The sequence below is a fragment of the Cheilinus undulatus genome, linkage group 13 (genome assembly GCF_018320785.1).
Source record: "Cheilinus undulatus linkage group 13, ASM1832078v1, whole genome shotgun sequence".
Classification (NCBI taxonomy): domain Eukaryota; kingdom Metazoa; phylum Chordata; class Actinopteri; order Labriformes; family Labridae; genus Cheilinus; species Cheilinus undulatus.
The window spans coordinates 12,861,620-12,887,964 of NC_054877.1; the positions used below are offsets into that span (position 1 = coordinate 12,861,620).

A 26,345-nucleotide genomic window follows, 5' to 3' on the forward strand; every position below is an offset into this window, starting at 1 on the left:
GAAGGTTATTTGCTAGGCTGCTGTAAATAACTTCTGAAGAATTAGGGGGCTTTTTAGTTTTGAAGCTGATGTCTGAATTCTTCAAAGACAACTCTTTCAAGGCTCAGTAACACCTGGGTTCATCAGTCAAAGCCACAGCACTCATTCACACAGGAAGAAGAGATACACTGCAGATAGACGAGCTGCTATATATTACCCCATCTAACTTTCTTTTTAACCATGGCTGCATGCCGAAATCCTTATAAGGAATTATTTTAAGAAGCCTGTTGAAAGCCAGTGGAAAAAATAGCAATATAGAGTTAATCTGAGCTTTTATAAAGCATTAAATTATTCCATTTGCTGCATTTTAATAGCATCAAATTTACATTAGATAATCTCCTTGATGCATACATCATTTACTGACTTTCTCTGTGTATATTTAGCATACATTATTCCACTCATACTACATACTTCATTTGCCCTTATCCTTAAGTGTCTCATGAGTGCACTGTGTGAACCATCAGTGCATGTTTGCTTGAAAAGCGACAAGTAAGTTGATGAAAGCATCCTGTGGTTCATCCGTCTGCTTGGTAATGATGTCGTATCAGACTGGATCAAACTGATGTCCAGTCTAAGGATTACTTTAGCACAGTTTTCCATCCATCAGTCCAGCTCTTCAGTGTCAATTGCGGTTACAAACACTCAAATGTGCAACAAGGATTATGGCACACATGGGGAAAATCCTTGCTTAAATCTAACGGTACACATCCACACATGAGCTTTAAGTAGAGTTTTTTCGCATCAGAATTAAAATGTACTTATTTCAATTGAATGTAACTGTGAAAAACATGACTTCAGTTACTTTAGGGTGGGAGATTTTCAGTTTTATATTATGACAGAAGCTAAAGGAGATCTTGAAATATGTATGTAGTGCAAACAGATCAGACTTTCTTCAATTTCTTTTTCTTTATATGTCGCACAAAAATCTCCACCAGCAGTATGCTCAGTCTTTTGCAAAGGTGTGAGAGTCTGAGGTAAGCCTATGTGACCCTTTCCTGTGCTTGTATCTCTCGCTCTGAGTGTTTGTCCACAAGAAAACAAATTAAAGAGATAAGATCACTTAATTCAGTACTCTAAGAGATGTTCATTTAACTCACTCTAATGAATCAGCACTGAATAAAATGATTACAATACATGTGGGTGCCCTAATAGGACTTCTGTCTACTTTATTTGGCTCCATTTTCCTTCATAATAAGTTAAATTCAATAGTTTCTTGAGATCTACAGATATAAAGTTATTATCATGGGAAGACCAGGGTCAAAATATCTGGATGAGACAAAAATAAAATGAGATTAGGGCTGGGTTTTTCCCACAGCCTCACAATACAATATGTACACAAGGCTACGAGAGGCTATGATACAATGTGTATTGTGAAAGATGTTGATTTTGGCTATTAAACTTTTCCATCAAATAATTAACCACGACAGCGGTTCGTTGCTGTAGAGCAGTGTTTCCCAACCATTTTTCCTTGGAGCACCCCCTGTATGTACCTAACAAAAGTGGAGTCCCCAAGAACCCAAGAGCGAAGAAAACGTGACACAGTGCCATCAAAAGATTTGTTTCACTGATAAAACCCTAAAAAAAGCCTATGCATGCTTTGCTCATTAAAAGGCCTTTGTATGAACTACTTAATTGCTGCTTTATTATAGCTTTAGTCAATATTTGCGACTCTTGTTTTTGGCAGCCGAACAACAGCACCTCCGTTTGGAGGTTTACAAAATTAGATTGGCAAACATTTCCTAAGATAATGACAAAACTCTACTTAAATAGTTCATACAAAGGTCTTTTGGTATATAAACATGTAGGCCTGTTTTCTTAGGGTTATATCAATGAAACAGTTAAGACTGATGCTGATTAATGATCTGTCGCTCTTGGGGTGTGGGGGCCAGGATTTTGGCTTTTCTTAGATACAAGTAAGAACCACTGAAATGGCAAAAGGCAAAGTTTGAAGGACCCTATACTTTAAAACTTTTAATTTTTGTAATTAAGTTGGGATTACTCACACTCCTGAAGCAGCTGCCTGAAAGCCTTTGTTATCAGATAAGCTGCATAGCTCGTCTTTACAAATAAAGCGTAAAAGGAAAACTTTGACTTAATAGCACCATTCAGTGTCGGATGTGATGGCAGACACTGGCTCATTGTAGCGAGCCTAGCTGTTGTTTTGCTAACTGCTATTAGCCTGGTGTCTTGTCATGTACAGGTGAAGATTGGTGTTGCTGCTGTATTTTACCCTGTTTTTGCACAGCTTGCGTAAAGCACGACTCATGTCCAGCCACTGACTTCCTGGTGTTTTTGAATGACTCAAAATAATCCAGTTTGTTTGCTTTCAGTTGCTAGCAGTAGATAGACTTTCTATCCGTGTTACAGGTAACTTGTTTTGGTTTGAGGCGTGCACAGCTGTTTATGAGGTTTGGCATCTTTTTCTACCTGTTTGATTTTTTTGTTCCCTGCACTGTAAAGATAGTGCATTTTTAAACTGCCTTCACAGTATTGTCGACAAGGTCTATTATTATAATATGTTAATTCTTTAGCATTGTATGGATACATGTATTGCAAGGAGGTAAGGAGCATATGATGATATATTACCATTAAATTTCTGAGTGCAGGCCTTGTTAAGATGTCAAGACAACAACCAAAAATTACTTGTCATCACTAAATGGCTGCCTTCATGGTGGAAAATCAAGCCACTCAATCAATAATAGTTTGTTTTTATGGACACACACTGTATGGGGGTTAAACTTTCTTTATAACTTATCTGTTTTGGTTTTAAGAAGGATACGAGTTGTCTATAATTATGGGTGTGGCTGATTTGACAGCGAGCCAGCATGTTGTATTTGTTTGGGAGAGTATTTCAGCATGGTAGCCATCATTAACGTGGCACGCCATCTGGTAAACCTCCCATAGACTGTGTTTGGGAAAGGGCAGAAACTTTGAAAAAACGTTGGAGGGTGATTGGATGAATGTTCTGTCTGTCACATCTTTACAGGCCAATCAGAGCAACAAAACGTGACGTCGTGGGTGTGCGCTGCTGCCGAGGAGTACACTCCATAGAGAACTTCATAACCCAAACCATGACGACTGTAGACGTGCCAGTACACGACTTTGGTCGTTTTTGAAAAACAAAACAAAACAAAACAAAAAAACTTGTTCTTCTTATAACAAAGAAATGTTGTCAAGTTCTGATAAAACTGGTTCTTTAGCAGCATCCGCACTAATCTATTCTGCCATAATTGCACCCGCCTCTTGTCTCTGCTTGCCTACCTCTTACTTCTGATTGGTCCTGTCACTTACTAACAAGACCCAGTCTGTTCAGATGGGAGCTTTGCAAGATGGATTCGCCAGTGAGAAAACACAGAAACAGGCGAATCCATCTTCTTTGCAAGATTAGGCTGACGTCTTACAGCTCCGCCTTCAATAAACAAATGGGTCATGTAATTCAGGCTTTGTTCACTACTTTCTAAAGTATGTAGGTTTCATAGGAAAACTGATGGCCACTTAAGCCAGTCAATAGACAAAAGTCTGACAAATTATTTGTGTGAAGTTTTCTTGTTAGCAATCAAACTAAAAAGTACCCCAGAGAGAGTTTCTCTATCATATTTTAATCATTACTATGACAAAACATCTTATGGTGAAATACTTTTTGCTGAAAGTACAGAGCACAACACAAGAAACAGAGTAGTAGTATATGACTTGCAGTATTTTTTGCATGAAAACTGCTAACTTCCAGTTGACTTTTTAAAAGGAGCCTTTGCTTGTTGCAAAGATAATTGCCAACATGGGCCATAACCAATCTTCCTTTGTTTTAATGTCATTTTTTGGCCATATTAGACCAGAAATTGATGAAAGGATATGAGAGAGAAATACATATCATCATATCTTAATTCCTAAGTCACAGTGACTTTCTTACTTTGTCATATCGTGGTGTTTGCTAATGTGCAGCTGTCTGCTGAGGTAGGAGGTGTTGTAGTGGCCCATCAGGTACACAGTTAATAGTTGCTGAGGTGTTAAAATGCTTCTTATAGTGGTAGTAGCTAGTTGGTTTCTGATTTACTGCTACGTTTAAAGTGGTTGTTCTTCACTTGTCTGCTGTCAGTTGGTGGTGTCAAGGTGTGAAAGTATGGGATGTTTGCAGCTATTGCTTGCACATTAATACTCCATTAGACAGCTTAGTAAAACTTACTGTGCATTGATTTTCACCTTTTCTGAGCTCATATCAGGTTAATGCATTTGTTTTTTTGTGATAAAACATTATAGCTACTGTATTTGTGTGTATCAGACACTTTAGTGCCCTCCAGCCAAAGTGGACAGTAAAATATATCAGAGCTTGAGAAAAATTGTTTCCCAATTAAAATAAGGACTTGGATTTTAAAAGGAATGTTTTTTACTCCCCAGAAGGTGGTGAATGAAACATTTAACTTGAGCAAAGCATTAGGGAACAAAATCTCTCTGTAACACTCCCTTAAGGTAGATGTCAGAACCAAGTGAAAGATCTACTGGTTTAAGTGATCTTTCCTTGTAACCTCAGTCACACTGCTACAACCTTAGCTTGATCCCCATTGAAGAAAGCCCATTTCAGACTGGGAGCGTGTTTTGCTGCTCTAAACCTCAAACTCTCCACACCTGAGCCGTGCGTATCAGGCGCGCGAGATGCGGTGCACATGCAGGCAGTCTGAAAGCCCTGACTTGTTAACATGCAGTCAAACTGAAAATCCAGGTGTGTCGCGGTCGAGACGTGTGTGTCTCGCTCCCAGTCTGAAACGGGCTTAAGGGTGATGCACAGTAAAGACTATTCTCACAACTGTCATTGTCCTGTGATGTCAAGCTCACTTAGCAGTTATCCTTGCATAAGGGCACAAGTGACTTGTGTTCCCTTAAAAAAATTGAAATATTTAGTCCTGCATTTCTAGTGTTTCTTGCTAGTCCTGTATTTTTGGCTTGTTCTTACAGTGCATTAAGTTGAACAGAGCCGTTTGTTTACTGTTCAGTATTATCATGCAAATGTCCCTTCTGGGAATATAAAGTATATCTTATCATATCTGCTCCTTTATCCTCACCCTTCTTTGTTCACTTATTCAAAAAGCATAATCAATGCACTTTTCTTTTTTATTCAGGTAATGGACACCCTATCGAAGCTCTCGCACACAGCGATCGCACAGCAAGGAGGATTCAAGTAAGTGATTCAACATTACAAAAAAAAAACACAGACTTGATATCAATTGACTTGTCATAAAGTTAGTAAAAATGTTTTTTCATACACATATTTAGCAAAGAACACTGCTAGTTCTGCAACCTCTACCGGAACCTCAAATCCATCTCCACAGCCTTATAAGATTACTAGTTTTACTACTTTTTTCCTTATCACAAGAAATTGATACACATTAACAGCTAGGACATTTCAAAAAGTCTTGAAAAGTTCAAAGTTGTTAGGATACAATACAATACACACTAATGGAAAAAAAGGGGATTAATGAGAATCTTGTTCATTAGTATCTGACTTTCTGTTACGGTTAAATAACGTAAAGTTTGCCAAGTTGTTGCAAATTGTGATGTGTTCTCAATTTTACCATTGTAATTACTAATCATTCTTTGAAAGGAAGAATATGTTGTTTTAATGATCATTCATATAACAATCTTTTATATATTTGAACTCAAGTGCAAATAAAGAGTGCAGATTTAATGAGATAAAGGCAGAATTATGTGAATCAATTTCAAGACGCTTTTTCATTGCATTGAACGTGATAATTAGTTATTTTGAAATGTTTTACATGCATATTTTATTTGGATTGCAAGTGCATTTATTAATGCATAAAAAAGTTTTACAGAAACAAAGCCAATTATATTTACTAATTTACTAAATATAAATTAGTAATCAAAGATTGTAAGAGAAATGTTTCTATGGATGTTCTCATGACAGATGTCATGTCTCCTCCATTTTTCTAATGAATTGGTGTTTAAATTGACTTGAAGGTGGCATTGAATGAGATGGAGGGCAACATGTGGCCCCCTGGCCATCAGGTTGTACCTCATATATAAAAGCTAGTCTTCTAAGCTGCCTGATTTCCTGTGCTGTCAACAGTCTAGTGCTCTCCAAAACACCAGCCCTCAAAAAAAGAATTGAAAAAATAATGCTTTTAAAAATGTTTAATGTTTGTAAGATTTTCTTTCATTTACGTACAGTTACAGTGGAAGGACAAGTTCATTTGCAATGCACAAATCATACAAAGAGCAAGTCAAAGTGCTGTACAGAGTAGAAATAAGATTAAGAAGATACGGTGAATACGAAACTGGAATCACTGCCTTGCAGTTACAAGGCGCCCTGAGTTACTCAGTGCTGAACAGTGCAATAACTGTGTCTGGGCAAGAAGAAAAGCAGGGGTAGTTTTTGCAGTCGTGTTATCAAATCAGTTCATTTTTGAGTCATAGTGGGCCATCTTGTAAAGTTGGAGAAAATCCTTCAAAATGTTCTTAACCCCTTAACGCCTGTTGTTGCATATTTGATACATACTTTTATGATACCTTTATCTAATCAATATGCTCAATAAATTACTCAAAAAAACTTCTGAATACAATCTGATAAATGATAAAAATGCCCTCAAGTGGATTATCAGTTACCAAAAACACCTAATGAATGAAATGAGATGCTAAAAATGTATTTGTGAAATTTTATGGAAATTTGAATTTTTTAAAATGTCAGTAGAAAGTTAAATGAACGTTTCAGTTCCAAAAAATTATAATTTTTCTGGCTATAATTTGTGTTTTCAGGCTTTAAGGGGTTAAGATATTGCATTCACTAACCTTGCAAAGCAGGTGGATTTACCCACTTCTGTGTTTCTTACTGGCAAATCCATCTTGCAAAGCTCCCGTCTGAACCATTTGGGCCCAGTTAGAAAGTGACAGGACCAATCAGCGTTGAGGGGCAGTACTTCCGGGCACGGCAGAGTCGTGATGTAAGCGATCAGCAAGAAGAGGCAGATGCAATCATCGTGGAAGACATTAGCGTGGATGCTGCTTAAGCGCCAGTTTTATTAGAACTTGACGAAATTTCTTCGTTAAAAGAAGAGCAAAGAACAGCAGTGAGTTGTTTTCTTTTCAAAAACAACAAAAGTACCAACATGTCTACAGTCGCCGTAGTTTACGTTATGTCGTTCTTAAGCATTCTTTAGTCGTTTTACAAAATGGGCCAATTATGCAAACAAATGCATGGACGACATATAAAATATCAGCAAAAAAAAATGATTTGACACAATTATTAATTGGGACCAATTATAAGAATAAATAAATACAGCATGTATTAGAATGTAAAATCACTTGTGGAATAAATTTGATAAACATCATAAAACCAGATAAAAAAGGGGTTGAACTTGTAGAAAGGAAAGGAAAGTGCTTTATGAGCTGTTTAAAAGAGCCCCCTCCAAGGGTATTTATAAATGAAGACATTTACAGTATTAAAACAAGATGGGGCCAGTTTTAATCCTTCTTTTGCTGTAGCACATTAAGCTGCTGTGGATGTTGAATATATTTTAAGACATCAGAAGTTACTTCCCTGCCCTCTCTTCTTCATTAATATCTGTTTCATTGCTGAGTTTCTTTCCCCACCTCATGCTGCTTTTCTGTCATTTCCAGGCCGTTCCCGACCGAGGAGAGCCTAAAAGACGAGGACATTTACAATAATCTGGAAGACTTGATTGAGTATGTACGAGGCTCCTCTCTACGGGGCCATTACTGGTGTTGATAGAACGTGATTATTTCTGCTCATCCACGCTCTCCAGGGGTCTGACACCCACATGTTTTGATAAAAGGCTTGGCTCTGTTCCTCTCTTACTGTCAGAGGGAACGTATGAGTAATTCTGCATGTTTCAGCTGAGTGCTTGCAAACCGCCCACATCAAGATTCTGGATGGGTGCTGTTGACAGTTTGATAGTCAGACAAGAAGAAATCAGGGTCGAGAAAAGATATCATATTTGTATTACCTTCATGTCACATTACAGTTTCAGAGAGTGTGGTCTTTGAATTTTGCATTTGAATTTATTTCTAGTACATGCAGGGATTAGAAATTAATGATATGTTGATGAGAAAAAAAGCAACCCAAGTCCTGATTCTTCATATCTTACGCATGGCTCTATCAATTTTGCATTCTCTGTTTATATATTTCAATACAATCTAACACCTTAGAAATATAAATGTGCAATCTTGTGGTCATTTGTGTGGTAGTGAGAATTCTCTGGAGGATGAGGACGACTTGTATGCAGCTGTTTATGGGTTAGAGGAAGATAACGCAGGTGGGGAGATCTATGAAGACCTCATGAGGACGGAGCAACATCCCCCTTCGGTACAGTATGAAGTCACTCCCACACATAGGTACATTAAACTCAATGATGGACATATTACTGGGGAAAATAAGTCATTTTTAACTTATTATTAAAATTTCAGACTTATATTTGGCCTAGTACAATGAAATTGTAAATTGCTTCTCGGGTTGCTTCTGTGGGTTCTCTCTGGGTTTTCTGGCTTCCTCCCACCACCAAAGACATGCTTGTTACGTTAATTGATCACTCTAAATTGGCTGTAGGTGTGAATGTGAGTGTGCTTGGATGTCTGTCTCTATATGTCAGCCCTGCGGTTTACTGGCAACCAGTCAAGGGTGTACCGTGCCTCTCGCCCAATTACAGCTGGGATGGGCTCCAGCCCCCCTGCGACTCCTATCGGGATATTTATGCAGTCACTTACAACTGATAGACAGAAGCACAGAAATATTTACTATCATGTTAAAAACCCTAAATGAGCAGAAAGTGATGCGACTGCTCTCATACATGATGGATGAGAGGAGCACAGAAACAGAGCAGTTCATATTTCGAGGCATTTTTTAAAACCAGAATGTATATCTGGTAATAAAGTGCTAAGAATTTAAAACAAAGTTTTCCCTGTGATGATTATAGACATGATACCATTATCTTTGTACAGAAACAAATGATACTTTGCGAAAATGTGCATGATTTTTTTTGCCACAAAACTTTACATCAATTTATCCTTTTAATTTTATAGTTAAGTTTCAGTGTCAAGGGAAATTCTATTTAGATTACTTCAATAGCCAGCCATTGTCATGGATGTCTAGGAGCTGTTGCTGCACATTTTTAATGTGAGACGGGGATGACGTCATTTTTTTTATTTTGCATTTCACATTGAAATTCTCTGGTAATGAGATAAATAAAAGCGTTAGATATTTATAGTCTCATGTTACAGTTGTAAAAAGGTTTTGGTGAGCCTGCAGAGGAGTTTCAGGTGTCAAATTGGGCCGCAGATTATTAAGTTTGGGGAAAACTGGCATAGCACAACAGAAATATTTAAGGTTTAAGATTAATTTTAATACAACTTGTGCAAAGTATGGTGCAATAGAAAGATAAAATATAACATGGAATCTAGGTTGATAATGCAGTATGCAAACCAGCAATAGAAACAGAAAACAGAATGTAGATGTTATTTTATTGTGTGCTAAACAGCATGTATAAGTGTCAAGATATATTTGATTACTTAGTGTTTTGATATTATCTGCATATTACCATTAAAGTATTCTTTTTTCTAACACTTTTATGTGATTGGAGTTCCATAGGGTTCTTATTTAGGCCCACTCTCTTTTATATTTTTGTCTTTATGATTACCTGTACAGAGTGATTGAAGTAAATACTGATGATGTTAAAATGTAAGAATTTATGTAAGTGCAGCACTTTTCTAAGTTTTTGGTCTTTCTAGAAGCAGGCAGAGTTGGATGTCCGCAGCTGCTGCCTTACAGAGATCAAGCAAACAGAGGAGAAGTACACAGAGACTCTGGAGTCCATAGAGAAGGTACTCAACAGTGAGATCATGTACTGTTTACTCAATTTTGGAATTTAAATTTTGCAATAGCAGTAACCAAGGTTGTAATGGATACTGTTCCTTGTTGAACATTGGTTTACGTGAATCGATTAAAAAAAGCACCATATTTCATTGAGGTTCTTATTTTTTCCCTTGTTCTGTCCCATCCCCCTCTAGTATTTCCTAAATCCCCTGAAGAAATTTTTCTCTGCTGCTGAAATCGACAAGGTTTTTGTCAACATTCCAGTAAGTTGTATTTATTTCTAACATGACATGAGAAGTTAATGGTTTACCTTCAGCTGCAGATAATTTGCTTTCTTTGATGCAGGACCTGGTCAAAGTTCACAAGAGCCTGATGGTTGACGTGCAGGACTCCATCTTAAACAAAAATGCCTTAAATCTCTACCAAATCTTCATCAACTACAAAGACAGGTATCCACGAACGCTCATCATTCAACCTTTTTCTTGCATTTAAGGAGCACAAAATTGCCTTGAATGCTTAATTTTTGTTTTTCTGCAGTTATGTCTCAGTGATAACCTTAAAAAGAACCCTTCATGTTAAGACATGTTGACTTTATTAGATTGAGTCTTTTATATGCATTTTGTACAAGAAAAAAATGCATCTTACTTTGAGAGCATTTAAAAAAAATAGATTAATATAAATTCTAAAAGCCAAATTGGCTTCTTACCCAACCATCAGACCTCTGATCATATTTATACCTTACACACACTCATCCAAAATCACATTCATAAACAATAAAAAGGAAAATATTTGCCTGTTTTGTAGATCTCAAAAAGGTATTTGACACAGTTTGGCACAATGGTCTGTTCTATCAACTTATTGAGTGTGGGATTGGAGGCAAAGTATATGACCTAATCAAATCTAAATACTCCAACAACAAATGCTGTGTAAAACTGGGGAATTTCTTTCTTTAAACAAGAAAGAGGAGTACATCAGGGATGTAACTTATCCCCTACCCTTTTCAACATCTGTATTAACAATCTTGCCACTGCTTTAGAACAGTCATGTAGCTCCAGATTAAACCTTCAGGGCAAAGAAACCAAATTTCTCATGTATGCAGATGACCTGGTTCTGCTGTCTCCAACAGAACATGGACTACAGCAGAATCTCTCACTGTTAGAGAGGTTCTGTCAAGATTGGGCCCTTGACATTAATTTACAAAAAACAAAAATCATGATATTTCAGAAAAAGGCCAGATCCCAAAAATCAAAAAATAATTTTACAATCAGAAGAAGCACACTTCAGCATACAATGGAGTATAATTACGTGGGCGTAGTCATCAGTGCATCAGGGAAATTTGACAAAGCTATAAGCTGTCTCACTGATAAGGCACGAAGAGCCTACTACGGCATTAAAACATCTCTAAATAACTTAATCCCCCTGTTAAAATTTGGCTAAAATTATTCAGTGATGTTATTACCCCTATTCTTATGTATGTAAGTGAAGTGTGGGGCCCTGTCCTAAACAGTGGCAAACATCCTGGGACTTAACTACAACAGAAAAATGTCATCTCCAGTTCTGTAAAGAGACCCTAAAGGTCCACAGAAACTGCCCAAACCTGGCATGTAGAGAAGAACTTGGGGAATTCCCTCTTTCTCTACACACGATTGAAAGAGCCATGAAGTTCCAGGTTCATCTAGCACAAGCTGATCCTGAATCATACCATCTCCTGGCCTTTCTGAGCAACGGCCTCTGCCAAGAGACTGACCTCCTTAAAAATATTAAAGAAAATTATCAGCTAAAAAACCAAGAGCTACAAAATCTCTCCAAAACACAAATTAAAATTATTGACAAAGAAAACAAATCTTAATACATTAAATATTGACAAAATGAAATAGAATCCTACAATAAATTAGAATGTTATTGTCTACTGAGAAGAGAGTACTCTTTAGCAGACAAAGGATAATTTTAATGGAAACCTAGAGACCAAAGAATTTGTTAACGATGTGATTTGGTAAAAACTGAAGATGAAACCCACTTTCTCCTCATCTGCCCACTATATGAAGCTGTAAGAAAGCACTCGCAGACCTCCGCCATTAGCCCTATCTCCCAATAGTGAGATAGGGCTAATGGCATTCGCTGATTACTCCCTCCCCAGTGGGATGGAAACACAGTGAGGCAAAGCATTGGCTTCACTACGTGTGCCAACAGATGCACCCATGGTATCACCGGACGACTGGAAGTCATGGCAGAGGGTGAATATTCCTCTATTCCTCCCAGCATTGTGAGTATTCTCGCTACAATTCGCAGTCTTTCTCTCTGTTACGCTTCAACTCATCTCCTCAACTAGGCGTGCATCTTTCAAACTCTATAAACTCCACACACCCAAAAATAGAAACACACCCAAAAACTGCTGCACCAAAAACTGCTGCTGGGATTGAAGTTACTCCTGTCCGCCATCTCCTAGTGTAAAGTGGTAACAGCGCAGAGATCCGCCATCAGTCCTATCTCCCAATAGTACAGAATCTTTAAAAAAAATTTCTGGATCCAGACGGTGATCTGGATCAGTCCCAAAATCTAATCAGTTCTTCCTTATGCCATTCCTGACATTTCCTGAAAATTTCATCAAAATCCGTCTGCAACTTTTTGAGTTATGTTGCTAACAAACAAACGAACAAACAAACAAACAAACATCAAACAAACTAACAAGCAAACTAACAAACCCACCCGATCACATAACCTCCTTGGCAGAAGTAATAAAGAGACTGTGTCTAGCTGAAGAACCTACACATATACACCTAGCTGCACGTTTTGTTTCTGAATGTCACCAGATTAGAAATAGTAATAAGTTTTATAATAGTCAATAATGTTGTGTTTTGTTTTTTGTAAACATTTTATTATTATCAGTTGTGTTATGGTGATTGTCATTATTATTATTTGTTTTGTTTTGTTTTGTTTTGTTTATGTACTCTGCTTTGGCAACAAAGGTGTTAACCATACATGCCGTTAAAGCATATTTTGAACTTTGAACTTTAAACATATATCAGGGCTTGTGCTGTGGTGTTGTGGTTGGTGCTGTCACATCACAACAAAAAGATTCTGAGTTCAAATTCCTGTTGGACTTGCATCGGTTCTCTCCAGGTGTTACAGCTTCCTCCCACAATCCAGAAACATGCATATTAGGCTGATAGATCACTCTAAAGGGCCCTTAGCTATGAGGCCGAATGTGACTGGTTGTCTGTCAATATGTACTGTAATCCTGTGTTTGACTGGCGACCAGTCCAGGGTGTATTGTACCTCTCACCTAATGACTGCTGGGATTGGCTCCGGTACCTGTTGACATCACCAAGATTGATAGGAGCTATATATAATGGATGGGTGTGTGGATGGATGAATTAAATCTAGACTGCAGTTGTTGTGCAATTCACTCTGTGTAGTGTTAATTGATTGCATTGGTCTGCTTCCCTACATATTTTCCTATGAGGTGACATCCTTCAGGTCAGTTAAGGTTTGGGAGCATATGCTGGTTTGGCACATCGCTGTGGCCTCTAAGCTTCTGCGCCAGGCCCATGCCCCACCTCTCCAGGTATCCTCCCAGCTGATCCCTCCACAATGACACGTGGCCACCCTGGATGTCTGTTCCAGCCCACTGGGTCCTGGGCACCCAGTATGCAGTGAGTTGAATCAGACCCGGGAAGGCGTGCCAGGTGCCTGTAAAAGCACAGCTGCTTCTGCTGTATCCAGCAGCTAACCCTTCTTTCACTGCTATCCTGAGCATGATAATACTAGATCATGGTCTTTCCAATGATACCCTAAAAATGCGCTGAAGAGAAGTGGCCACAAAGGAGCCCAGCCAGCAGCTATGGCCATCAGTCAGGGTCCAGGCCTCACGAGAGTATAGTAAGACCAGTGGAAAGACTGTAAATCCTTTAAACATCATGCTTCTAACCTTTTTAATTTTAACTTGAGAACAGTTTTAGTGAAGAGGGCAATAAAGGAAAGGACATTTGACACCACTACCAAGAGTGCCTCCTCAAAAATGGCAGTCTACATGCGAATCAGTTTCTAAATGTTCTCAAAATGTAAAAACTAAGTGTGTTTTTTTTGTACAACTTACTGAAATCTAATAAAGTCTCCATGTTCTTAAATGAACTTTAACTTTAACAGAACATTTCAGTTAAGGTCCCAAAATGTCCCTGTACTTTCCCTCACAGTTTTCCACATAAACACAGAAACAGAAGTGTATCTGATAAATAGTGGACGTTTTGGGCTGTGAAGCTGTTTATACACAGATTTTCAGCTGTTTGCATGTAGGAGTTACTGTTTTAACTTTAAAGGTTCTAAATTTCTGTTGCAACTATGTAAAAAACTCAATCAAACTGAAACACAGTGAGTCAAGATGAAATGCTATTGACAACTGCTTTTTCACACTCTTTCTGGTCATATTAGAGAGCGGATTTCCTAGTCAGTCATATCATGATGTAGTTTCTATAACTGTCATGCAACACTCTGTATCACAGGAACACTTGATATGATCTTTAACATGAGCCACATGGTTGCTAATCATCATGAGTAACTCTTAAGTCTCTGTATTTTTCCCTCTACTCTCACATAAACACAGATTAACACACTGTTTTTAACTCTGAATTACAGACTGCTCATTTATGGGATATACTGTAGCCGGGTGGAGCTCGCCATTGCTGTTTTAGACATTATTTGCAAAGAGAAAGAGGACGTTCGCCTAAAGCTGGAGGTGAGACACTTATAGGAGAGCACTGTTGTTATAGCAACCTCTTGTGTTCATTTTGTGCATTACATCCTAACGTCATTGTGCCTATGAATGAAGAAACAAATATAAAGAAAGAAAAAACAGTATACAGTTGTGAAAATAGATTACAAAGTGAAACATTTTAGATAAAATAAATACATAGAATATTTAAATGACTACTGAATGCAATCTAAACAGGCTGTTGATGCTCTTTAAAACAGAACAGGAAACAGTTTTGGTCCTGCCAAACATGTTCCTTTTAATAGACAAAAACAGATTAATCACCATCAAAAACATAACATTGATTTGTATTTTCTTTATATAGAGAACAGTTCACCTATAAAGAAAGATATGATAGAATATAGTTTAAGAGAATAGTGTAGTGGCTACATGGTGGTGGTGCAGTTAGTACAGTTGCCTCACAGCAAGATGTTCCTGGTTTTAATCCCCATCGGACAGGCCTTTCTGTGTAGAGTTTGCATATTCTTCCCATGCATGGGCTCTTCTGGGTGCTCTGGCTTTCTCCCACAGTCCAAAGACATACATGTTGGGCTAATTTGTGACTCTAAATTGTTCATATGGGCAAGTGCTAGCACAACCTATTGTCTGTCTCTGCTTGTCAGCTCTGTCAGCCCATGATTAGCCCTGTGTACCCCGCCTCTTGCCCAATGACAGCTGGGATTGGCTCCAGCCTCCCACAACCCTGAATGGGATAAGTACAGTAGATAATGGATGGATGGATGTGAATAAAACAGAACTAAATGTGTCCAATTCCAGCATGCATTTATCAACACTCTCATGCCCCTGCACAAAATTATAAAACTGGTAGACGATAGTTAAATAAAAGGGTTAATACAAAATATAAAGTCTTATGCATTCACTGCAGTCTCAAGTGCTTTGGGATATTTGGATATTACTGCACCTTACATGGATTTTTATTGTACAGCAAATGTTATTCACCATAATTATTATTGCATATTAAATTTTATGAACCATAAATTAGATTTCACATGAAACTTTATTGCACTTTAAATTATATTACCTAGTCACCGTTATTTTACGATGAGTTATACTGCATGAATACAATGCAAAATGTTTAACACAGCAGACTAAATGTTGTGCACCCTCAATAATGTTGCATATTAAGTGTCATCTTTGTAATCATGCAGTGCTGCTAATGATGTTATGAATATGTGTTTTGTGTCTGTTCCAGGAATGCTCAAAGAGAGCCAACAATGGAAAGTTTACACTGAGAGACCTGCTGGTTGTTCCCATGCAGAGGGTGCTCAAGTATCACCTGCTTCTGCAGGTAAGAGAGGTTAAATGACACAGTATTTCAGAAATTAAAACCATGTATGTGGATTGAAGGCTATGGTTAATTTTTGACATCCCTGATTTTATGTTGTTTGGTTGAATTTTAGTGATTTTTCCTCAAGTTTTTTTAAAAGTATTGATCTTACAGGAGTGTAGAGGTACATGTATTCATACTGAACTCTTGATCAGCACAGAGAAGATGCATACTGGTCAAAATTTGTACTGAAAAAACGTTCTTCAAATCTGACATCGTACATTGTTGAGTCACTGATGCACAAACATACTTAAGTTCCTACAAAAGTATAGGAAAACAGGCTTCAAGCATATTGGCATCGTCAACAAGTAAATTGAAGACTAACAACACTGAGTTTAGCAGCTGCAGGCAGTTATCCTCCTCACCTGCTGAAATCAGCCATGAAAAAAACTCTGTAGTAATCCCCAGAGCTGTAAACAGAGATGAGAGAGTGGGGAATGATGTGGTGAAAGAGCCACAGACTGGACTCAAGCCCAGGCTGCCTGTGCACATGGAGCACGAGCTACCTCCCAGGCCAACTTTGCCCCTTTGTTAAGCGTTTGTTCAAAACATTTTACTTTCTTAACTTTCCACCAAACCATAGATAAGCATTGCTAGAGGTACTAATTACATTTCAGACTGCTAAAGTTTAGTTATTAGGTTATTAATATCTATGAAAATCAACAAGATTTTAACTAAATTTTATTTGATGCTTTTTTGGTTGTATAGAGCAGCTTTGTTCTATTTGTACTCTGTTTAGCAATGCATTGATTGTAAAAACAGAAGTTGATGGTGATACCAGGACACTGTTGTAAATGAGAATCTTAAGCTCATTGAGGTTTTCCTGGTTGTATAAGTTTAGTTTAGTTTAGCGGCCAATCCCATTGACAACCCCGTAGACCTTATCTTAGCCCTACCTCTTGGTTTTGCGCGTTCTCATCAGGTGAACAACTTTATGGTCACCTCTGATGAAGTATTGTTTATTGGCAATGTGTGATGATCAACAGCAATCAAGTGGCGTCTCGTTTCTTAAAGGAAGGTTTTCACCCCTAACCCTTACCACTCTGTTTCAAGGGGAAGAGGAAGACAAATAGGGAAGGGCTAAGAGGAAGGGGTAAGGGTAGAAATGGGATTCCCCTATCGTTTGCCCCCCTGTTGCCCCTCTTGAAGGTTTGCATAACCATGACCTGGATGAATGAAAACTTAAACAGAAAATTTTGCCAATAACTGATGCCACAACCAAAAGGCCAACATCTTTCCTTTGTTCGACACAAATCAGGTCAGATTTTATCCAAGAGGTTGCATCTTCTGCCCAATAATGAACCTCTTCTCTAAATCAGCTGTTAGCTTTGCTTCATATAAGCATTAACTTTATAGTACACAGCAGATCTGCTAATGACATCAGTTTGTGTCTGCATTATTTACAGATGGATGACATCTGTCAGAAAAGCTGACATTGACTGGTAATGATGTTACAATGCTAATAATAAAATGATGCATCTATGCGTTCCTTTTAAACTTTTAATGTTTTTAATGTGCAGGAATAGTGCTTCAGTACTTTACAACAGATTTGGATGAAACTTTGTTACATATACAGATGGCACAGAGAAGTACTGACAGATTATTGGAGCTAAACTGACAATGAAGACGACAATGACAGAGGTGGACAGACAGAATGAGAGATCAAAAACACCTTAAACAAAAACAGGATCAAACAAATAAGGAAAAGGAAAAAACTAGGGTTATCAAAAGCAACATTGTTAACATTTGAAAATCACAGTTAATCTCAGAATTTCTGTAGTTAATCACGATTTTAAAATTCCTCTATCCACCTTATTCCAGGGGCCGCTACTGTAAACTGGAATGTGGGCGAAACCTCCGGTGCTAAGATGGAAGTACATTGAATACATGTATTCTAATGCAGTTGCTAACGATAGAGGCATATTTTAACATATTAATATATACACTAATATAAATATGTATTTTAATGTCCAAATTGCTGTAATAATGACATTTAGCAGGCGTGCAGATGGTCGAGTGGTTTAAGGTGCTACCCATGTACGCGGGCGGCCAGGGTTTGAATCCTGCCTGTGGCCCTTTACCGCATGTGTCTCCCAACTCTCTTCCCTGTTTCCGAGTCTACCCACTGTCCTTCCTATATCCAGTAAAGGCATGAAAAGCACCCCCCCCCAAAAAAAAAAAAAATCACATTTAGCATCTTGTTTCCATGAGAAGTCCCATTCAGATAGAAAGGACCGGAAATTGTGCCCATATTTCATGCAAAGAATCATGGGGGCTAGGAATAAGGTGGATATTGCATTTCAAACAGTTTTCATGTCATGGATTTATTTTGCTGTCTTAAACTAAGGATTACTGACTTCCTGTTTGGGTACAGCCCTACTTTTAGAGGTCAATGATTCAAACACAGAACTTCCTATGGACTGAAAATTAAACAAGAGATCAATTAAAAAAAGTGGGCATGACTTCTGACGTTCTGACGTTCTTCTGACATGAGATATCATGGAGCAGTGGTGGACTTATTTTACATCACTGTGGCTGCAAGGAGATGCTGGCACACCTTAATCAATGTGTGTTATTAATGTGGGATTGGTGAGATGATTGTGGACACCCCCCCCCCCAGCTGTCAGCTGTGAGACGAGGTACACCCTGGACTGGTCACCAGTTAATCGCTGGGCTGACATATAGAGACAGACAACCAGGCATGCTCACACTCACCTACAGTCAGTGTCACCAGTTAACCTACGGTGAGGTTAGCCTTAGAAAAACTAAAGCAAAAAGAGAGAAATTAAGTGGTATGTATATGATTTGTGTATCCCTGATTCTGTTCATTTTCATGTATTTTATTTTTCTATAAAAATAGAAATAATCTTCAGCAGCCCTTGGTGTCTGAGCCATTAATGCTTCACTTTAGATGAAGTGAAAACTGAAAGTTTTCAAGATCTTGACACAGAAAAAAAAAGTTTTACGCCTTACTTTTTCACTTATTGTACTGAAAAGGTATCAAACTGGCTTCAAAACCAGAAACAGTACTGAGCAAAAAATCTTGTGTGCCATTACAGTTCTACTATCTTACAGATACCATGATTTCATCAACAAACTCAGCAAGAAAATCTGGGTTACTAATTCATCCAAGACACCAGGAGCAGAGTTTCATTAAATCATGGATAACTCAAAAAAGCTTTACATACATGCCACTGTTATTTGATTTCTTTACTGAAAGTGTGAGCTAATTCACTGCTCAAATTTATCAATAGTATTGACTGACTTGGGTGGTGGGTTTCATAAAGTATAAAAAACGGCCACATGAGGGCGACATCCTCCACATTTTTACTTCATATTTGGCTCATTTCAAAGAGTCACATCACATTCATACTGCACAAAAACCTTCTATTTCAACGAGCTGCTTGTTCTCACATTCAGCCATTATATCTCACATTTCCTAAAGAAAGCACATCGAATAAATGAAATATGATTTCTATACATCCTGTTCTAATAGATCAGAAGTAATTTGAAGAATTTCTCTTATAATAGAGAGTTTTAAGAGGATGATGTTTAATATTGAGAGTCTGTCACCTGATTGTGAAACAGATTGCCAAGTTATCCCCCCATCACTGAACAGACTTTACTTGAGCTGACTTTTATACGCACACTTGCCATGCAGTCGTCGCACTCTCGCAGACATGCAGCCTTTCACAGTGCTCCCACTCTCACCGCTAACTGTGTGACACCTTCTCCCCTGGTTAGTATGAATGAGAGGTCAGACTATAGCTGACAGGGCAGGCGAGCACAATGACTAGACAGCTGTTTTAAATTGCTGTGGAGGGTAAAGGCCTCCACGGTAAATGGTGGCGATCCCACGTGTTCTCAGCGGTCCCCCCTGAGGAGACATTTTGGGACTGGGGTGAAAAGGGATTAAAAGGGGGAAGAAGTGATGAACAAGGATGACGGCAGAGTGAATTCAGCTCGGGAAAGAAGCACTCCTGCACGTGAATAATTAATGCCTCCATTTATGATAATATTTAAACAAAATAATAATTGGTTAACTGGCAGATATAACTGACATAACATATACATAATGTTATGATTAAATCCTGTTTGTGTCATTTCTACAACACAACACATGTTGTGCTGCAAAAGTAGTATTTGCAGCTTTTAATTAGCAAGCAGCATCTGGCCAGAATCAAGCGTAAGTCCATGTGTCGTACAGCAGACAAACCTACATATGATGCTGCTAATTGCACATGATTCTAACTCGGTAAAGTCATCAAACTAGTGTTATACTAAGGAAAACAAACTATAAATTATATTATTTTACTGGATGTAATTATATCTGCTGCTGAAGTGACTCAGTCTGGATTGGTATAAGATTGTTTGAGTCATGTACTTCTTGTAGTTGAACTCCTGTTTCAAGATCAATGAAGTCAGGGATTTCCACAGAGGACTACTGATAGATTTCACTGTACCTCACTGAAATGTTGATAAAATAAACGTCTCTATGTTGGTGAGAGCAGAAGTGAAACAGAGGTCATTTTCAGTCTTTTTGCTTTGTTTACTAAAGAACTAAAAACTTAGAACAAGCTTAACCGTTAGAGGTCAACTGGCTATTTTGCCATTTTGTTAATTTTCTTTTGAAAAAATAAACCACTCATAAAATGTATACCATGCTCATCTTTTTCAGCAATATCTCAACTTTATAAAAAGAAAACTATGTTTTTTAAAGTTTAATTTACTGTATTATGTAAAGGCTCTCCAAAAACACACCATCCCACAAAATGGATTTTTAAAAATCATTATGTAAAACAATATATTGTCATTTTAAAAAAGATATTACAATATGCTGAAATTATGACAAAATACCAGTGTCCTGTACAGCATGGTCCACTGTCCTACATGTATAACATGAATTTTTATATCAAATTAAAATGATCATGTTTTATGTTTTTCTTGGCCTATGGAGTTCAAACAAAAACTTTAAGATCATGCTTTCCACACAAAGTGATTGCAATGCAGAATGTGGCTTTGTTTTAATGCTGTCCTGTGACAAAAGTAGCACATGATGAAATCATGCCTGCAGGATCGTGGACCGCTAAAGGCTAAGACCTAATGTGACTGTCAGTCCTGAACAGGAATGCAACAACAATAAATACATTTATTTTTTATACAACTATTTGGTTATTTGAGAGGGATTTAACAACATTTAAAACTTTTAATAGTACAATAACTTATTTTTATGCCCCTTGTTGGCTGGCTAGTGGGCTACACTCTTCTTGGAAGTTTTAGCTCCTCCTATAAATCCTTCATTGATGTTTCACTCTGAGATTGTGAGTACTGTATTTTCTTTTTTTTTGCCTGCCATCTCAAATAGATCCCTGTTGTTCTTGAAATAAGGCGGAAATCTACAGGAGTACTGTATATACCACCCACAGGTAGCTCGTGCTAAGCCTACCTTTGATGAATATACCATTATTGCTTATTATTATTCAATTTAATTGTTTATTTGAACATCCTGAAAATGTTAAGAATAATAATGATAAAATTAAAAAAATCGTAGCCAGATGAGAAGAAGGGGAAAACCACAACAGAAAACCGCTGCGTCCATAGAGTCTTCTCCTTTAACAATTTCTGTTTAAAAAGGATCTAGGACACCACTCTAGTAGATATAAATTAATGAATCAATTATTCAGTGAGTAGTGGTAGATATGTTAGCTTGCATGTGTGTTTCCTGTTTGAACTTGTCTCTCATTCCTATCTGACATCTTTCTACAGGAGCTCGTCAAACACACTCACGATGCTGCTGACAAGACTAACCTGAAGATCGCTCTTGATGCCATGAAAGTGAGTCTTACATGCTATCCAGCTCCACCCATCTACACTGTTATTTCCTAAAGAGAAAACCAACATTTTGTTTTCACTCATAAATGCCTTAAAATGAGGGAGAAATGCACTTAAAAGTACACTTCCATGTTCACGCTTGAGGCGGTCCCAGGATGCTCATGTGAGCTGGAAGCAACATTAGAGTCCATGCACATCCTGGGACCACTTCCATTGTGAATGTAGAAGTGCACTTTTAAGTGCTTGGCTAGCTGTTTCCCCGTCTTTTTAAAAAATCTGAAAAAAGCTCCTTTATACTTTTCAAGCTTCTATCAAAGTCAACAAAAGAAGATCAAGTTAGATGAGTATTGTGTTGTGTGTATTTTGGATGTTTTTTTTTTTTTTATCAGTTAATTAGTCCACATGATGTGCACATTTTCACACTTACAAAATCTGCACCGTGCCTTTGACTCATGTCTCACTTAAGGGCTATGCCGAACTTTACTATTAGGATGGATTACTAGGGGCCCTGTGAACACATAAGCCTTTTTTCAAGCACTGGTCTTGGGGCTTGGAATTTAAGGGGTAAAAGCACAATCATTAAAAAAGTGTGAAATAATAAATAAACTTGGTCGTATGACAGTGGCTTAAAACCATTTACATTTATTATCTCACAGCTCTGATAACATTTGGCTACTAGATGTCTATTTAGAGTCTCCAAATAGACATTTAAAAGATATCTAGACATTTCTTTACAAAAATCATTGCTAAACAGCTGTTTGGGTTCCTTTTACATCAAGTTACAATTAGGACTTCCTTTGATCAATAAAAGGGGGGAGAGCAATGGGTGTGGAGGGCCCCTTGCTTGTGTTCGCCTAGGACCCTAAAATTGCTAAATCTGCCACTGTTTATGGTTGGATACATTCTTTTAACACATCTTTCTCCCACTCTGTATAGCACCTTTTCCCGTATTCTGCCTGCTTATTTTTAGACATTGTTTGCCAAGTAATCATTAGCTGAAGACAGTCCAGAAATCCTGCAATTTTGTTGACAACCACTGTCTTGCTTCTCACCTCTTTGTGCTTGTGTATCAGGGGCTTTAGGGGTAAGGGGTCGTAATAAGGGGAACGTTGGAGAAAGCTGGGAGAGAAACAGGATGAAAGGCGGGCAGATAAGTGACTAATATGTGACTTTACAAATAAAAATCAAGCCTTAAGTTGCTTATAATCAGTTGTCTTGGCGACAATGCTCAAAAGTCATTTTGAGATACCAGTCACATGAGCTGTTTTAACAATTTGACCTTACTTTTTGCAACAGTTCCAGCAGCACAAAATATGACCAGTGCTGTTTTCCTACTGGGTTTTACACATGAACGTACCAGACTATATGACTGACGTCAGTACCTTCAGGCTGAACTAAACTAATGAAATATGTGTTGGTTGTCTGTGTCTGTGCAACCCAGGACCTGGCTCAGTACGTCAACGAGGTGAAGAGAGATAATGAGACTCTGAGGGAGATCGACCAGTACCAGAGGTCCATTGAAAACCTGGTAAACCAAAAAATCTTTTTCTAAAGCTGTCAGCAGGGGTTAGAGCAAACTTTGTAAGAGAGCAAAGTATCAGGACAAGATGTGCTTTTCTTTTTTTGGTAGACGCTCAGATTTGAAATTAATGTTACAGCCAATAACGTCTTTTGGACCAGACGTGGGGCTTTCTCTACTTCTGGTCTGTTTGTTTCTTGTTTATTTTTTGCTTTTAATTAAGAGACGTTGGATTTGGCTCAATATTACCAAAAGGCGAGGTAAGGCAAGTGGATTTCTAAGCACCATTCATACATAGAGTGCCTTATAGAAGAAGAGCATTGGAAGAAATGTGACACAAAAATAAGGCACACGGTTTTAAAAAGAGAGGATCAGAAAAGAAAGAGATATAAGATAACTGAAAAAGTATATCAATATCTCTCCATCCATCCATTAGCTATACTGCTTGTCCCGTTTGGGGTCTCTAGGGACGTGAACCAATCCCAACTGTCATTAGACAAGAGGATTGGAACACCTTGGACTACACACAAGTCTGGCATATAGAGAAAACAACCAGGCACACTAACATTCACACCTATTGACGATTTAGAGTCACCAATTAACCTAACAAGCATGTCTTTGGACCCTCCGGAGTCTCCAGAGAGAAAGGAAGAGGAAAAGAGGAGAGAACATGCAAACTTAACCACAGAAAGGCCCTGTCTCACAGGATTTGAACAAGAAAGATTCTTGTTGTGAGGCATGACCAGCCCAATACAGCACATAAAAGAATAAGAATATACCACAAGATCGAACCCACTGATCTAGATGAAAAATGACTTGAATTCTAAGTAAAAAACACGAAAAACATGCTTTACACTAGAAAAAAGTGTTGTTTTAAATTTAAAATGTTGGTGTGTGAGATGATAAGTTGCCATGAAATTGTCTTCAGCAATACAAAAAATGTCCTGATTCACATGTTTATTTTAACTTGTATTTCCTTTTAATTGATGGCCAGACTGAGATACAAAAAACTGGCTTTCTAGCTCTGATGTGACAGTGGTAACTGCTGCTATATACGGCCACTTTGTTTATCCTCTGTATATCTCAATTCAAGCCATTTTTCAAAGGTACACTACTGTGCAGAATTTCTAGGCATGCTGGGCCAAAAATTGAGGCTGAAGTAAGGCGTGTGATGGCAGGTAAGCCCACCTCAGGAGGATTGACAGAACCCAGGTCAAGTTCTGGATGTCCTTGTATATGACCAGGGGCATGGGAAAGTAATTTGTTAAAAAAAAACAACAAAGTCTACACCTTTAGGGTGAGGTAAGGGGTAGTCGTGGCAGGTAAGCAGGGCTGCTGGTACTGATCAGGCAGGTAGTAAGTTTGCAAGAAGCCCCTGGTTATGCTGTGGAGGAAAAAAGAGATGCCATTGAGCTTGACATCGTCCGAGTGACACACGTGTGTCAACGTGTTGAGATGGACTGTGGCCTTGTCACCCACCCTTTTCCAGCGCCAGGTCATGGCACATTGTGATGGATCCTTAGCATCCTATGTGCCCAGAACTCATGAAAACAACTGTATATCCTTTTAACTCATTCTCTTCTCACAGTACCTAAGATTAGAGCTTGATTATGATCTATATCAAGATCATGATTATCGAACATGATTGTGGATGACGCCAAATAGGTTCAGACTGTCTCCTCAAGATTTTTTTCTGCATGTTCTTACATTGCTGCGACGTGTCTTATCAGCTGACCTTATACCGGTTTGATCCTGTCTCGATTGACAGGACGACCACGGCTCCTTTAAATTATGTGCTATTTTGCATTGGTCTGTTCACACTGATGATTCACAGTTTAACATTTTAAACTGAGTTCACCAAACCATTAAATAGTTCCCATTTTTATTTTTAAAATTGACTATAAGTTTCACAATTACCAATTTCATACAGAAGAGGCTGAAGAGTTGTTTGCATAACTGAATTAAATTTAATGCCTGTCGTTAGAATGGACATATTAATCACTTGTCATTTTACTTTCTATTTTTCATACCAGTACAGAGGTGGTTTAAGTTATTATCCTGTCTCAGTTAAACAGTTGTATTGACGTTACAAACACATTCTTAAGGAATGATCATGTTTACATTAAAAATGTGTGTTTTAAAAGATGCAAAAACCTTGCAATGCATGAAAACAATGGTGGCTTCAGAGTGAACTTTGCCCAGTTTTCACCCATGATGTGTAAACTGAACTAGTTCTGTTAATTAAAAATATGAGCATTTAGTGCATTCAGGTGTGACACTGCAGGCACACACCTGTGCTGTGAGGAGAGGGAGAGCGGGTGCACTCCAATTAGCACACATGACAAAACAAATATAACACAGCATGTGGAACAATTATGGTTTAGTTTTGAATGTCTTGTTTTTATGATCACTGGAAGATACAATCATAGCCAAAATTAACTGTCCGGCACTACATGAGACGATATTAACACTAAATGTTGCGGTGTCACAAAACTTATCCAAAAATTAGATACCCTTTCTCATTTCCGTGCTTTTTTCTTTCACTTTCAGAATCAGCCTCTCATCAGCTTTGGTCGACCAAAAGGAGACGGAGAAGTGCGCATGGTTTCCAGTCTTGACAAGAGGAAACAGGACAGGTTAACACACCTCTACTTTAACGCCTGGAAGGGAAATAAAGATTGACAGGAAAAACCAGACATTTAAATATCTGATGTAGATTGCTCTAGTTAAACATACCTGTGCAAAACATTTCCATATAAGAGCATATAAGCAACATGAAGCATATACTGTAAATAATTTATTTTAAATATTGCTGTTGAGCAAACTGAGAACTTGCTTAGACACACAGAACGGATGTGTATAATCCAACAAAATCCTTAAGAGAATTGACACAAAAAACTTGGCACATTATGTAAATGTGATTTAAAGATAGAATACAGTGATTTGGAAATGATTTCAACCTATATTGAATTTAATACAGCACATATACAAGATATTTTATGCTTAAAGTAATTAAAAAATTATTATG

At 37.9% G+C, this 26,345-nt stretch overlaps 1 protein-coding gene across 3 annotated transcripts in view; it reads left to right on the forward strand.

Annotated features, from left to right (window-relative positions):
* The window catches only part of LOC121520419 (guanine nucleotide exchange factor VAV3-like), a 114,291-nt gene that overhangs the window by 21,902 nt on the left and 66,044 nt on the right, over window positions 1–26,345 (forward strand). The window contains exons 3-13 of one of the 3 annotated variants that reach the window (XM_041803853.1): window positions 5,151–5,209; window positions 7,663–7,728; window positions 8,251–8,368; window positions 9,787–9,879; window positions 10,066–10,134; window positions 10,217–10,320; window positions 14,504–14,603; window positions 15,832–15,927; window positions 21,733–21,801; window positions 23,240–23,326; window positions 25,868–25,953. In XM_041803853.1, the coding sequence (XP_041659787.1) occupies window positions 5,151–5,209; window positions 7,663–7,728; window positions 8,251–8,368; window positions 9,787–9,879; window positions 10,066–10,134; window positions 10,217–10,320; window positions 14,504–14,603; window positions 15,832–15,927; window positions 21,733–21,801; window positions 23,240–23,326; window positions 25,868–25,953 (947 nt within the window). The remainder of the gene's footprint in view (window positions 1–5,150; window positions 5,210–7,662; window positions 7,729–8,250; window positions 8,369–9,786; window positions 9,880–10,065; window positions 10,135–10,216; window positions 10,321–14,503; window positions 14,604–15,831; window positions 15,928–21,732; window positions 21,802–23,239; window positions 23,327–25,867; window positions 25,954–26,345) is intronic. The other 2 variants (XM_041803854.1, XM_041803855.1) reach the window with 2 other exon arrangements.